This window comes from Canis aureus, chromosome 1 (assembly GCF_053574225.1).
Source record: "Canis aureus isolate CA01 chromosome 1, VMU_Caureus_v.1.0, whole genome shotgun sequence".
NCBI classification, from domain to species: domain Eukaryota; kingdom Metazoa; phylum Chordata; class Mammalia; order Carnivora; family Canidae; genus Canis; species Canis aureus.
In genome coordinates this window covers 14,952,176-14,967,266 of record NC_135611.1, presented here as the reverse complement: position 1 = coordinate 14,967,266, position 15,091 = coordinate 14,952,176, and the positions used below count along the sequence as shown (strand labels likewise).

Here is a 15,091-nt window from a genome sequence, read left to right as displayed (position 1 = left end):
TCTCTCTTTCTCTCTCTATGTCTATGTCTATCATAAAATAAATAATTAATAAATCTTAAAAAAAAACACACACACATGGAAAGGCTACAGACTAGAGATGGATAAACGTCCTGATTTTTAAAAATGAGAAGCCAATAGATTTTACAAAATGTGGATTACCATTCTAAATCTATATAAAGCCTCTTCAGGTTGGCTTTTCTGTCTATGCAATCCAAAGTAACCCTTATAATTCCCTAAGATCACTCTGTTTTTTCTTCATAATTACTCAATACTCATTTTCTTGTTTTTTATTGTCTGTCTCTTTCACTAGACTCCGCTCCATGAGAGAGAATGTTGTCTATCCTTTTCAACCAATGTGTCTCCGGTATTTGAAGAATGCCTGGTGTATGATAAGTACTCAACATTAATCGAATGAATTGCAAGCTTGATACCAATTCCATGCAAGTTTGCCAATTATATTAAGAGGATGAGTCCCCCAGGACAAGATGAATTTACTGAGTCTACATGCCAAACTAACCTAAAGTCCTTTCATAGAGTTATCATGTTGTTGTTTATCAGAATTATATAGTCTTGTGCATCTTGACCTCAGCAAAGTATTTGACTTTATTTCTCATAATGTCCTTACTTATAGCCAAGGTAGAAAATATGGAATAAATAAAAGTGCAAAAAAAGAGTTGTACCATGTGTGTATGGGCTAAAAAGCTCTGGAGTTTGTATTCATATCTGACTCTCTGGGCAGCACCTCTTATCAACACCACCAAGTCTTCCAAGTGATCTGTAAGTGTGAGGAAGACACCCCTTTCTAAAGATTGTAGTCATTCACCATTCAGTGTACATTTGTGGAGGATCTATTATGTGCTAAGCATGAATGAGGCCAACAACAGCTTACAGCCAGGCAAGGAGACAAGCAGGTTGAGAAACAAGGGCTGAGGAAGATGTATGTACCTTAGGGTGATTATGGTTTGCTTTGGAAGACATCTCTGAGGTGACATTTTACCTGAAAATGAGGAAGAATAGGCTTTAACCATGTAAAAATAAAAGAGAGCAGTATGTGCATAGGCAATGAGATGAGAAATAGTGCTATGTTCAAGGAACTGGGGGGGGGGGGGAATGACAATATGACTGAGACACTATCAAAAGATGAAATTGGAGAGGGGTGTAGCGAGATCATATAGGGCTTTGTACACTATGATTAGGACTTAGGGAAGCCTTTGAATAGTTGTAGTAGAATGGCTTAATCCAATTTATATTGGATATACTGGTGCTTTGTAAAAATGCTTTTGAAAAGGAGATGGTAGAGGCTGAAGGCAGAGGTTAATGAATGCAGTAGTTTAAGCAAGAGATGATGGCAGCCTGGACAAAAATGGAGGGAAAGGAGCAGATCTGTAACATGTTTGGAAGTAGAATTGGCATGACAGATTGAGTGTGAAGAGTGAAGGAAAGGGAAAAACCAAAGATGTCACTAAAATTTCTGTGCAATAACTGAATACATTAATGGATGCTGACAGTAGTGAGGAAGTAAAAAACAAGTTTGGGGAGTTAATCTACACTTTTGTTTTACATGTGTTAAATTTAAGATTTCTGAGTTACTTCTGGAAATGTTAAATAAGTTATCTGAGTCTCGATCTCAGGTTAGATTATGGAGTCATCAGTATTGGGTAAAGCCATGGGACTAAATGAGATGACCTGGGGAGAAAGGAACCACAGAGAAAAGGATCCACATCTGAACCTTGGGACACGCCCCAGACTTAAAAATCCAACAGAGTAAGAACAACTACTAGAAGAATCAGGAGGAGGGTACAGTGAGATTAGGCCGGAAACCAAAAGAGTGGTTTCCTGGAAGCAAAGATAAGAGCCTTCTAAGGAAGGTCATTTGCTACTCATAGGTCAAGATGAGGATGGATCTGAAACCCACTGGAAGATTAAAGTCACGGATGACCTCAGTAGTAGTTTCAGTGGATCGATGGTGATGGAAATGTAAACCTGATTGGAGTGGGTGGGTTAAAGAGAGACAGTGAGTAGAGATGACAGCTCTTTCAAGACATTTTGCCATGAAGGGGAGCAGAAGTACTGGTAGCTAGAAAAGAACAGAAGGTCAAATGAGGGTTTTGTTTAGTTGGGGTTTTTTTGTTTGTTTAGTTTTGTAATAGAAATTAGATCATGTTCATATGCTAAAGAGAATAAGCCAGTAAAATGAAAGAAGGTGATGATGCAGCAGCAATAACAAGCAAAAATTGTGAAAGTGAACTCCTTGAGAAGGCAAGAGGGTTGAGCAGAGCACAAATGGAGGGGCTGGTCTCCGTTATAATAGGGGAAAATGCAGAGAATAGATGCACGTGGAGGTGGTTCGCTAGATTTAGTGGTGGGAAGATTAGGGGGTTTCCATTTAATTCCTTCTATTTTTCTCAGTGAAGTATGAGGCACAGAAATTAACTTGGCTGATATATAGGAAATGTTAGAGTTTTGTTGTTTTTTTTTTTTTTAAGATTTTATTTATTCATGAGAGACCGATTGAGAGAGAGATGCAGAGACACAGGCAGAGGGAGAAGCAGGCTCCATGCAGGGAACCTGACGTGGGACTCTCTCCCAGGTCTCCAGGACCAGGCCCTGGGCTGAAGGCGGCGCTAAACCGCTAAGCCACCCGGGCTGACCAGAAGTTTTAGAGGTTTAAGGAGAGAGAAGGTAGAAATGGTTGTCTTTGGGATGCCTGGGTGGCTCAGTGGTTGAGCATCTGCCTTCGGCCCAGGGCGTAATCCTGGAGTCTGAGAATCAAGTCCCGCTTTGGACTCCCTGCATGGAGCCTGCTTCTCCCTCTGCCTCTGTCTCTGCCTCTCTCTGTGTGTCTCTCATGAATAAATAAATAAAAATTTTAAAAAATGATTGTCTTTGAGAATGGCAGAGTGAATTACCGAGAGAATTGCAGGATTTCCAAGCAATTTTGAAAGCCCATTTGAGAATAGTAATTGTGAATTTATTTTTTTTTAATTTTTATTTATTTATGATAGTCACAGAGAGAGAGAGGCAGAGACATAGGCAGAGGGAGAAGCAGGCTCCATGCACCGGGAGCCCGATGTGGGATTCGATCCTGGGTCCCCAGGATCGCGCCCTGGGCCAAAGGCAGGCACCAAACCCCTGCGCCACCCAGGGATCCCAGTAATTGTGAATTTAAAGAGAGCTGGTTCACTATATATTTACTAACTGGAATTTGAATAAAAACTTTTTAAAAAAATAAATAAAAGAGAGCTACTTAACATAGTAAATTTTTTTCTCCAGCCAGGAACAACTATTCGGGAGCAGGTGTGAAGTATCAGAGAATGAAATATAAATAGGGTGGGTTTTTCTAGATGCTTAAAAGGAGGGTATAGGACAGGACTTTCAAGCTACTTGTGAAGAAATGATTATAGTGATGGACCATAGAATCCAAACTGGAGAAGAGGACAAAGGAAATAATGGAGTTAGGGGGGAAATAATCTGAGGGATGGGTCCCAATACAATTTTAAAAATATGTTTTAGTGAAAATGCTCAAGCAGGTGAACTGGAAAGATACTTTCCTTGGGAGTAAAAATGAAAAGGAGATAATATACCTATCCTACCTCCAGGCTGTAAGGTACAAAAGTTTGTGAGAACAAAAATGAAAAGCCTCCACTTAGAAGCGTAGCAGAAAAGGTGGTATCTTAATGGGTAGCCAGGATTCAATTACAGTTGACCCTTGAACAACATGGTTTGAACTGCACAAGTCCACTTACACATGGATTTTTTTCAGTATAGTACTGTAAATGTATTTTTTCATCTTTATGATTATCTTAATAACATTGTCTTTTCTCTAGCTTAGTATAAGAATATGGTATTTAATACAAATAACATACAAAATATGTGTTAGTCAACTGTTTATGTTATTGGTAAGACTTTCCATTCAATAGTAGGCTGTTAGTAGTTAAGTTTTGGGGAAGTCAAAAGTTATCTGTAGATTTTTGATGGTGTGAAGAGGTCTGTTTATGAGACGGTTGGTCTGTAGTTTTCTTGTAATGTCTGTGTCTGTGTCTGGTATTAGAGTAATGCTGGCCTCAAAGAATGAGTTAAATATTCCCTCAGTTTCTGTCTTCTGAAAGACTGCAGAAAATTGGTATAATATCTTCCTTATATTTTGATAAGAATTCATCAATGAGGGTCAGCCCGGGTGCCGCCTTCCGCCCAGGGCATGATCCTGGAGACCTGGGATCAAGTCCCGCATCGGGCTCCCTGCATGGAGCCTGCTTCTCCCTCTGCCTGTCTCTCTGTGTTCTCATGAATAAATAAATGAAATCTTAAAAAAAAAAAAAAAAAAAAAGAATTCATCAATGAACACATCTGGACCTAGGGCTTTCTATTTCAAAAGGATCTTAATATTTTGATTCAATTTCTTTTTTTTTTTATTCAATTTCTTTAATAAATACAGGCCTATTCTGATTCTGAGCTTTGGCAGATTGTATCAAGGAATTGGTTCCTTCCTTCCTTCCTTCCTTCCTTCCTTCCTTCCTTCCTTCCTTCCTTTCTTTCTTTCAAGTAATCTCTACGCCCAACATGGGGTTTGAACTCACCACCCCAAGATCAAGAGTTAGATGCTCTACCAACTAAGCCAGCCAGGCACCATGGAATTGGTTTATTTCACCTAAGTCATCAAACTTGTGTGCACAGTACTCCTTTATCATTATCCTTTTAATATCCATGGCATCTGTAGTGATGTCCCCTCTTTCATTTCTGATACTAGTAATTCGTGTTCTCTGTTTTTCTTAGGGTGGCTAGTGGCTTATTGGTCTTATTTCTTTTCAAAGAATCACCTTTTGTTTCTGTTTATTTTTTTCTGTTGATTTCCTGTTTTCAACTTCATTGGGTTTTTTTTCTTTTGGTTTTGGTTGGGCTCTAATTTTAATTGTTTCTTTTCTTCTATTTACTTTGGGTTTAATTTGTTCTCTTTCTAGTTTCTTAAGGTAGAAGCTTTGGTGGCTGATTTTAGATCTTCCTTCTTTTCTGATATATGTATTCAATTACATAAATTTCCCACTAAGTACTGTTTTTGTTGCCTCCCACAAATTTTAATAAGTTGTGTTTTCATTTTCATTTAGTTTACAATATTTTATCATTTCTCTTGAGATTTCTCTGTTGACCCATGCATTTTGTAGAAGTTTTTTAAATCTTCACATTTTTGGGATATTCTGTTGATCTATTATTGATTTCTAGTTTAATTCCATTGTGATCTGAGAGAAGACATTTTCTGACTTCTGTTCTTTTGAATTTGTTAAGATGTGTTTTATGGCCCAGAATCTGGTCTGTCTTGGTGAATATTCCATGTGAGCTTGTGAAGAATATGTTTTCTCCTGTCACTGGACAAAGTAGTCTACAGAAGTCAATTATATCCAGTTGTCAATGATATTAATGAATTCGACTTCAACTATAAAAATGGATTCATCTGTTTCTCCTTGCAGTTCTACCAGTTTTTGCTTCATGTATTTTGACATTCAGATAATTCTCCTTTGTCTGAAGTCTGCTCTGTCTGAAATTAATATAGCTACTCTTTATTTTGATTAGTGTTAGCATGGTACATCTTTCTCCATTTATTTTTAATCTATGTGTTTCTTTATATTTAAAGTGCGTTTCTGGTAGGTAATATAGTTCAGTCTTGTTTTTTGATTTACTCTGACAGTCTCTTTTGACTGGTACATCTATATCAATGAGATCCAAAGTACTGATACAGTTGAATTAATATCTACCATATTTGTTATTGTTTTCTATATGTCGCTCTTGTTCTTTGTCCATATTTTTGTCTTCTACTCTTTTTTCTTCTTTTTGTTGTTTTTTTTTTTTTTTTTTTTTTTTTATTTATAATAGTCACAGAGAGAGAGAGAGAGGCAGAGACACAGGCAGAGGGAGAAGCAGGCTCCATGCACCGGGAGCCCGACGTGGGATTCGATCCCGGGTCTCCAGGATCGCGCCCTGGGCCAAAGGCAGGCGCCAAACCGCTGCACCACCCAGGGATCCCTTCTTTTTGTTGTTTTAATTAATACTTTTATGATTCCAGGATGCCTGGGTGGCTCAGTGGTTGAGCCTTCAGCTCTGTGATCCTGGGGTCCTGAGATTGAGTCCCACATCATGCTCCCCAAAGGGAGCCTGTTCCTCCCTCTGCCCATGTCTCTGCCCCTCTCTGTGTGTCTCTCATGAATAAATTTATAAAATCTTTTTAAAAACATAATTTTATGATTCCATTTTCTTTTTTTTATTCCATTTTCTTTCTTAGCATATCTATTTTACTTCTTTTTTACTTTTTTTTTAAATCAGATTTCTAATATATATTTATAGCTAACCCAAGTCCACTCTCACACAGCACTAGAATGCTTCAAAGATAGTGTAAATACCTTATAATAACAAAATAATCCTAAGTCCTTTCATTCCTTGTATTATTTACTGTCATTCATTTCACTTATATATAAGCATATATATAATATATACATAAGCATATATAAATCAAACACATTGTTGATATGTTTTGAAAAAACTGTTACCTGTTAGAGTAAGAAAAGTAAAAGCTTTTATTTTACCTTCATTTACTCTTTCTTCAGTTGCTCTTCCTTTCTTTATATAAATCTGAATTTCTGGCCAATATTTTCCTTCTCTCTGTTAATATTTCTTGTAAGGCAAGTCTGCTGGCAACAAATACATTCAATTTTTGTTTATCTGCGAAAGCCTTTATTTCTCCTTCACTTTTGAAGAGTAATGTCAAAGGTTACAGAATAAGTTAGTTATTTCTTTCAACACTTTTTGTTTCTGACTCTGCTCTTACTTTGCTCTTACTTATTCTGCTATTCCCATATGCATATGTTACACATTTTGTAGTTGTCCCACAGTTTTGGATATTCTGTTCTGAGTTATTGTTTTAGAGGGTTTTTTTTCCCCCAGTGTTTTCTGTTTGCTTTTCATTTCTGGAAGTTTCTACTGAGAAATCATTAAGTTCAAAGATTCTTTCCTCAGTCATGTCCAATCTATTAATAAGCCCATCAAAGGCATTCTTCCTTTCTGTACAGTGTATTTATCACTAGCGTTCCTTTTTGCTTCTTTCTTTGAATTTTCATCCCTCTGCTTACATCCCCTGGCTGTTCTTGCATGTTGTCTACTTTATCCATTAGGGTCTTTAGCATATTTGTCATAATTGTTTTTGAATTCCCAGTCTGATAATTCTAATATCCTTGCCATGCCTGGTTCTGCTGCTTATCCTGTCTCTTCAAATGATATTTTTTGCCTTTTGGTATGCCTTGCATTTTTTTCTTGAGAGCCAGAAATTATGCATTGGGTTAAAGGAACTATTGTAAATAGGACTTTAATAATGTCGCACTGAGGTGTGTGGGAGGTGGCAAATATTCCATAGTCCAATGATTAAGGCCTCCATCTTTAGTGAGCCGGTGCCTCTAGACTGGGAACTTAACAAGCATTTCTCAGTTTTTCTCTCCCCCTTCAGTGGGACAGGCTGGTGAGAGTGGGCTGGAATTGGGGAATTCCCTCCACCATGTTAGTTAGGCTCCGATAATATCCCATCAGATTAGGCTGTGGTTAACTAGTTTCCCCTGAGGGCAGGCCTTGTTAAGAAAAACCAGTACCAGCAGCTCCAGTGGCACAGCTGTTTAGTGCTGCTGCAGCCTGGAGTGTGATCCTGGAGACCTGGGATCGAGTCCCACATCAGGCTCCCTGCATGGAGCCTGCTTCTCCCTCTGCCTATGTCTCTGTTTCTCTCTCTGTCTCTATGAATAAATAAGTAAAATACTTAAAAAGAAAAGAAAAACAGAGTACTCTCCATCTCCAAATGGTTTCCTTTTCCTCTCCCTCTGCCAGAAACACAGGAGATTTTTCTCTGATGTTTACTGTGAGAACGTGTTTGAGCTAGAGATAAAACTTACAAAAGTAGGGGGAGCCCTCTACAACTGGGTCCCCCTAGAGTTTTTAACTCAGACTTGGCCACTCTTGAGCCTCCAGCAATTCATCAATTACAGTGCTGGTTTTCCTGCCCCAACACTGATTCACGTGGAGGTTTCTTTTCATAAGTTTCTAACCTGGTAACTTGTGGTTCTCTGTAATTGCCTGTCAGTCTCTCCAGTTTGGGGGGCAGCAGTGTGTTCTATGACCTCACTTCTCCTATGGACTTGAGATTTGTTAATTTTTCAGTTTGTTCAGCTTTTCACTTGTTAGGACAGAGTGGCAATTTCCAAATTCCCTGTGTGCAGAACTAGAAATAGGAAGCAGCACAGATCTTTTTTTAAATGCAAAACAAAGAGAAAAGGGTAAAAGTCATAGGAGGCTGAAAGAGAAAGCAGAGAATGTGTAGAAATATTATTTGAAAAGCAAATGGCTAAGAATTCTCTCAAACTGACAAGAAACATCACGAAGGTCAATGAACCACAAACTAGGATACATTCAAAGAAAACTAAGCCTAGTATGTTATAGTAAACCTTCTGAAAACTAAATACAAAGAGAAAATCTGAAAAAGCAGCAGCTATAAGACTGATAGTTTACTTACCAACAGGAAACAAGAATGACATCTTTAAAATGCTGAAAGAAGGGGCAACTGGCTGGCCAGTTGGTGAAGCACACAACTCTTGAGCTCTGGGTTGTGATCACATTGGGTGTGAAGCCTACTTAAAAAATAAATAGGGTGGCTCAGCAGTTTAGCGCCGCCTTCAGCCCAGGGTGTGATCCTGGAGACCTAGGATCGAGTCCCACGTCGGGTTGTCTGCATGGAGCCTGTTTCTGCCTCTCTCTCTCTCTCTCTCTCTCTCGCTCTCTCTCTGTCTCTCATGAATGAATAAATAAAATATTTTAAAAATATAATTAATAAATAAATAAATAATAAATTGCTAAAAGAAAAGAACTGCTACTAGAATTCTATACCCAGCAAAAATACCTTTTACAATGAAGGTGAATTAAGACATTTTTTGACAACCCTCACCATGACCTACCAAAAACTCAGAATTCATTATCAGCAGACTCATCCTAAATGAAAAACCATAAGATATTATTCAAGCAACAGAAAATGATCCTACGTGGTACCAATAAAATGGAAAAGTTAAGATGGAAGGACATATTCCTATTGCCAATACAAAGGGGCACCTGGCTCAGTGGGTAAAACATGTGACTCTTGATCCCAGAGTTGTGGGTTCAAGCCCCCCATTGAGTGTGGAGCACTCAACAAAACAAAACAAAAAACTTTATTTAGAAAAGCAGCACAAGAAGAAACAAAATCTCAGTAGTTCTAGATCTATTAAAGAAATTGAACTTGTAATTTCAAACTACGCCACAAAGAAACCCCAATGCCCATATGGCTTCATCAGTGAATCTACCAAATATTTAAGAAAAAAATAATGGCATTCTTATACACTCTTTCAAAGTTCTTCCATATATTCCACAGTCTTGCCCAGCAACATCCTGACACCAAAAATTGACCCAATTCAGAAAGGATAATGACAGGCCAATCTCTTGGATGTGAAAACTCTTAAACTAAATATTAGCAATCTGAGTCCACCAACATGTGAAATAATCCAAATATCCTTCACCAGTAAAATGATGAATAAGGTGTGATGTATTCCACTTTAGAAATTACACAGTAATGAGCTGGATGATTCTCACAAACAATATTGAACAAAAACCATACACAAGATAATACTACAGTACAGACTCTGTTTATATAAAGTCCAAAAGCAGATAAAGTAAATCACTGGTATTATAATCAAATCTATCAAGAAGGATGAGGGGGTAAAGATTAAGGGGGCTTTGGAGGTTCTGGTAATGTTCTACTTCATGATTTGGATTCTGGCTCCATGTATATCTTCATTTTATGACAAGTAGCCATGCTGTACATGTTTTGTATGTTCTACTTCAATAAAAGTACTGTTGAAAAAAAAAAAAAACATTCTGTCTCAATCTTGATGGCAGCATTAATTGTCTATTGTGGCCAGTCTGAACCTGACCAGTCTAAAAATAGAACTGCCATCCATATATAGGATAATACTCATCCTTGTGTTCATATGTAAGGGATACACAGCTACTTTGTCCTTCATATCCTTAAAGTAGAGTTAAGAAGAAGGAAAGTAGAGGAAATATAAATTCTGTTTCCACTTGAAACCATTTCATCTGTAACAGAATCCAAAAAAGTCGTGATAACTACTAGCTGAGAAATTCACTTATTTTAAATACCAAATCTGTAGAGCTAAACAAAAATTCTTGTCTACCAAAGCAAGCAAGATCAGTTTCCATGTATACAGTTCAACATTTCTCACAAATTTTCATGTTGTTTGGGTATCATTACAGGATAGAATTGTGCCTTAATTTATCCCTGAATGAACACTAATTTATCAATGACTTGTTTAAAAGCATCTTATAGGCAAGATGAGAAGAGCAGAAGATAACAGGGTAGGTAATAAAAGTGTTTGTATTTGTCAGTAAGTTTTCACTGAAAGAAATATTTGTAAAGTCCTACATTTACTTAATAACTTTGCTTTTTTAATGTATTCTCTTTAGTTCCTTACCACATTAACAGTAACTATTTTGATATCACCATGTCAAACAAGATCCTGTTTTCTGCTGCCTAAACGAAGATTAAAATGTTACCTTAAGAGTAAAATATTACATTAAAATGTAATATAAGACTTAAAAGCCATCCACTAGAAACAAAAAATGATAGCTACATTTTTATGTTACCTTTTCAATTCTAAAAACCAAAAAGTTCATGCAGAAGTGGGAGGTAGTGGGGATTTCCAGGGTGAGATGCACACTATCCATATAAAAGTTTTCAAATAAACCTATGATTCCTGCATTTGCATAATGTACTGTGTTTTCCCTTAGTACAAGTAAGTACAACTCATTGTCTGCTGATTACTTTTTAAAATCAGAAACATTTAACTTTACTAAATATTAAAATATCTTTTGCTTAAAATATAATTTTACATTTATTACATGTAACCAATATTTAATTGTACATGTGCTGGTAAATGTGAGGTTTCTTAAATCATAAGTTCTGTAAATAATGAATAACCTCTTAACTGTAATGTATGCATCCTTCACTGAAGAGATAAAAACAGTATTTGGAATAACTTCCATGTTCCTGGTATCATAATGCTGTTTTTATAGGAAAGATGACATCCTCAAGCCCATTTTAATGGATTTCATTAAATAGTATTCTACATTAATATTTATAAAATGTTTGAATTATGTGAGTGATAATTCTGTAAATATAGAAATAGAGTATTCAAAGAGTAGTGTTTTTTTTTTAATTAAGCTCTCTCTCTCTCTCTCTCTCTTTTTTTTTTTTTTTTGCTAGTAGATTTAATGTGTTAACATGGGCATTCTATTGTTCAAGTGCTTCCAAAACTAGCACACTCACCTCTGGGGCTTTCCAAGCAGAAGTTTAAGTCCTTTAATCTTTTTTGAGAAAAGTAGGGGGTAATGTTGGAAATGTGCCAGGAGCAAGCCTTGGTATTTCTCATGAAGTGCCACAGTGAAAGTACCCTCTCCACAAGTCAGTTCCTTGTAGTAAAATCCTAATCTCATCTGGCTTTCACATCATTACTTTTTCTAGAAAGCCTGTCACCACATTCCAGACACCAATAGTCCAGATAACTAAGTAAAGTTGTTAATTTCTCCTTTCACTTCTGCAACTCACCTGATTTTTAAAATCTGATGCTTAGTGAGACAGTATAATACTCCGGAGCCAGAAAGGCAAGGTTTGAATCCCAGTTCTCCCACTATTGGCAAGTGACCCTAAAGCAAGTTATTAACCACTCTGTGCCATCTGTAAAATGAGACTAATAATATTCCTTAAAAGGCTCTTGCAAGGATGACATAAATTTGCATGCTTAAGTATGCTATTATTGTCTTTCTAGAAAATTCTTTCACATATATAAATAAAATCATGTTTATGATTGTTTACAAACATGGGATGATATTACTCTGTAACTTGCTTCTTTTACTTAGTATATAATAGACATCTTTCCAAAACCACTTAGTTTTCTTAAACAGCTGCATTATATTCTATACTACCAGATACTAGAATTTTTTCTACCATTCCTCCATTAACACATTTTTCAGGGCTCCTAAGTGGCTTATCAGTTAAGCATCTGCCTTCAGCTCAGGTCATGCATGATTCAGGGTCTAGGGATTGAGCCCCATGTCAGGCTCCTTGCCCAGAGGGGAGTCTGCTTCTCCCTCTGCCTCTCCCCCTGCTCATGCTCTCTTTCTCTCAAATAAATAAAATCTTTAAAAAAAAAAAAAAAAACACATTTTTCTTCTTTTGTGATTTTACAAAAATGCTAAGGTAAATAAACACCCTTGTATGTCTCTATGTTTTGCTATATTAGAGTCCAAGACATGGAATTGCTGTTTCAAAGGATATTTGCACTTTTAATTTTTTTTATATCAACATTACCAGAGTGCTTTCCAAAAGCACAAAGGTAGCTGGGCAGGCTGCACAGTAGGGCTTGTTTACAAAGCCAAACAAGCAGTATGACTATAATGACACAAAGCTGGAGGGGGAGGGCGATGGAAGTATGCTGCTGTAGGTCCTTACACTATACATGAATGGGAGAACCGTATCCTGAAGGTGGACTGTGATAAGTTACAGATGCATATTATAAACCCAGAGCTAAAAACAAACAAACAAACCAGGTATATGAATTAAGCTAACAGTGGAGAGAAAATGGAATCCTAAAAAATACTCAATCCAAAAGAAGATGAAAATTTTGGAACAAACGGAAAACAAATAACAAGATAGTAGACAAATAACAAGATAGTAGATATGAAATTTCAACCATCTCTATAATCACATTAAATGTGAATGGTCTGAAAATTCCAGCCGAAAGGTAGAGACTGTCAAAATGGATAAAATGAAAAAGCAAGATCCAATTATATGCTGTCACTTTAAATAGATATAAATTTAAATTGAGGGTCCAGGACCCAGGGATGTGCCAGAGGGGGAGAGTCTGCACTCCCGAGGCTCTGGCCACGGCTTCCTTTACCTGGCGCCTTTTCTCACCTGGCCTTTGCCTACCTGACTCACCTCCCAAAACCACTGAAGAAACAGGGCAGCTGCTTTACCTTTCTTCTCCCTCCAATTGCCATCTCCATCTTCTTCCTCACCCTCCCAGCCCTTCTGTGATCCCAGGATGTGTCCTCCCCTTCCTAAATCTGACTCCTTCTGAGGAGTTTGTTTTGAACCTTTGAACATACCAATCAGCATCACACACCCTCAGCCCAAGGCTACCACATGGGACCAGGGTGCTAGGGGCTCGGAGGTGGGGTGGCACAGGCCTCAGTGGGGTCCAGCGTCCACCCTTTGGCCACTTCGTGGAGAGTGCACAGTAGAGAGGGAGTGGGGTATATTGGGTCCCTCCAGGCTGTCTCTCACAACTTCTGCCTCGGAATCCTTGGTAGTCTGTCAGTGGGAGATCCTTGTCACCATTCTCTTGCCTCCTCCAGCCCTGAAGAGCCCTGCAAGTCTCAGGCATCTCCAGCCAAGGTGGCCAGGCTGGTGTGCAGATGGGCGATGACTGCTAGGAACTCCATTGCATGGAACAGGTGTCCAGCCTGATGGCCAGATGCCAAGTGACACCTGGGGGAGGAGATGACTCCTTCAGGTGTTGGCAAGTATGGGCCAACAGCAGTGTTTGTACACTTGGAACCCAGCATCATTGGTGAAGTTTGCACCAGCACCTACGCCCAGCTCTTGCATCCCAGGCAAGGAAGATACTACCAATAACTATGGCGCAAGGCACTACACCATTGGCAAGGAGATCACTGATCTCACCTTGGACCAAATTCATGGACAAGGGCACAAATTATCAGGGCTTCTTGATTGTCCACAACTTTGGTAGAGGTACTGGTTCCGAGTTCAACTCCCTGCTGATGGAACGTCTCTGTCAATTATGGCAAGAAGTCCAAGCTAAAGTTCACTATTTACCCAGCCCCCCAGTTCCCACAGCTGTAGTTGGGCCCTACAACTCCATCCTCACCACCCACAGCACCTGGAGCACTCAGTTGCACCTTCATGGTAGAAACATCCCATCTATGACATCTATTGTGGAAACCTCAATTTCGAACGCGCAACCTACCCTAATCTACCTAAATAGGTTGATAAGTCGAATTGTGTCTTCCATCACTGCTTCCCTCAGATTTGATGGAGTCCTGAATGTTGATTTGACAGAATTTTAGACCAATCCAGTATCCTTGTTCTGGCATTTACTTCTCTCTGGCCACTTATGCCCATTATCTCTTCTGAGAAAGCTGACCACGAACAGCTTACTGTAGCAGAAACCACCGATGCAGGCTGTGAGCCAGCCAACCAGATGGTGAAATGTGCCCCCTGCGGCAGTAAATACATGGCATGCTGCCTGTTGTGCTATGGCAACAGGAGTCTCAGAGATGGTCAACATTGGTCAACATTGCCATTGCCACCATCAAGACCAAGTGTGCCAATTTGTGGACTAGCGCCACACTGGCTTCAAAGTTGGCATTAATTACCAGCCTCCCACTTTGGTACCTGGTAGCGATCTGGCTACCGTACAGTGAGCTGTGTGCATGCTGAGCAACATCACAGCCATTGCGGAGGCCTGGGCCTGACTGGACCACAAGGCTGATGTGATGTACGGCAAGCACGCCTTTGTTCACTGGTGTGTGGATGAGGGCATGGCCGAAGAGATTTTTCTGGGGCCCATGAGGACATGGCTGCCCTTGCAAAGGATTATGAGGAGGTTGGAGCAAGTGGTGCTCAGAGAGAGGATGAGGGTCTGCTGCAGTGTTACACTCTGTTGTCTTGGGACTGTCCTATTTCCATTGTCCTGTGAAGCTGTCCATTGTGGTCCTAACTTGTCAAAAAAAGTGATGTTTCTTTTTTAATTATGATTATCAAGGGGATTATTAAATCATTTCTTGATTACACATGATAATGGATGATACACAAGCTTTAATCCCATCTATAATTTTATCTGATGCCGTAATTCAATTTAGATACATCGCATAGCATGTGCCAACAATTATATTCATAACCAAATAAACTCCATGACTTTGCTTGGGTGACCCTTTT

At 38.7% G+C, this 15,091-nt stretch overlaps 1 protein-coding gene and 1 pseudogene across 1 annotated transcript in view; both read left to right on the top strand.

Annotated features, from left to right (window-relative positions):
- The window catches only part of RELCH (RAB11 binding and LisH domain, coiled-coil and HEAT repeat containing), a 110,437-nt gene extending 109,764 nt beyond the window's left edge, over window positions 1-673 (top strand). Inside the window, exon 30 of the mRNA XM_077891147.1 lies at window positions 311-673. Coding sequence (XP_077747273.1) covers window positions 311-407 — 97 coding nt within the window. The 3' untranslated portion in view covers window positions 408-673. The remainder of the gene's footprint in view (window positions 1-310) is intronic.
- Window positions 674-13,548: 12,875 nt separating this feature from the next.
- On the top strand, window positions 13,549-15,068 carry LOC144324670 (tubulin alpha-1C chain-like; annotated as a pseudogene).
- Window positions 15,069-15,091: the final 23 nt, after the last annotated feature.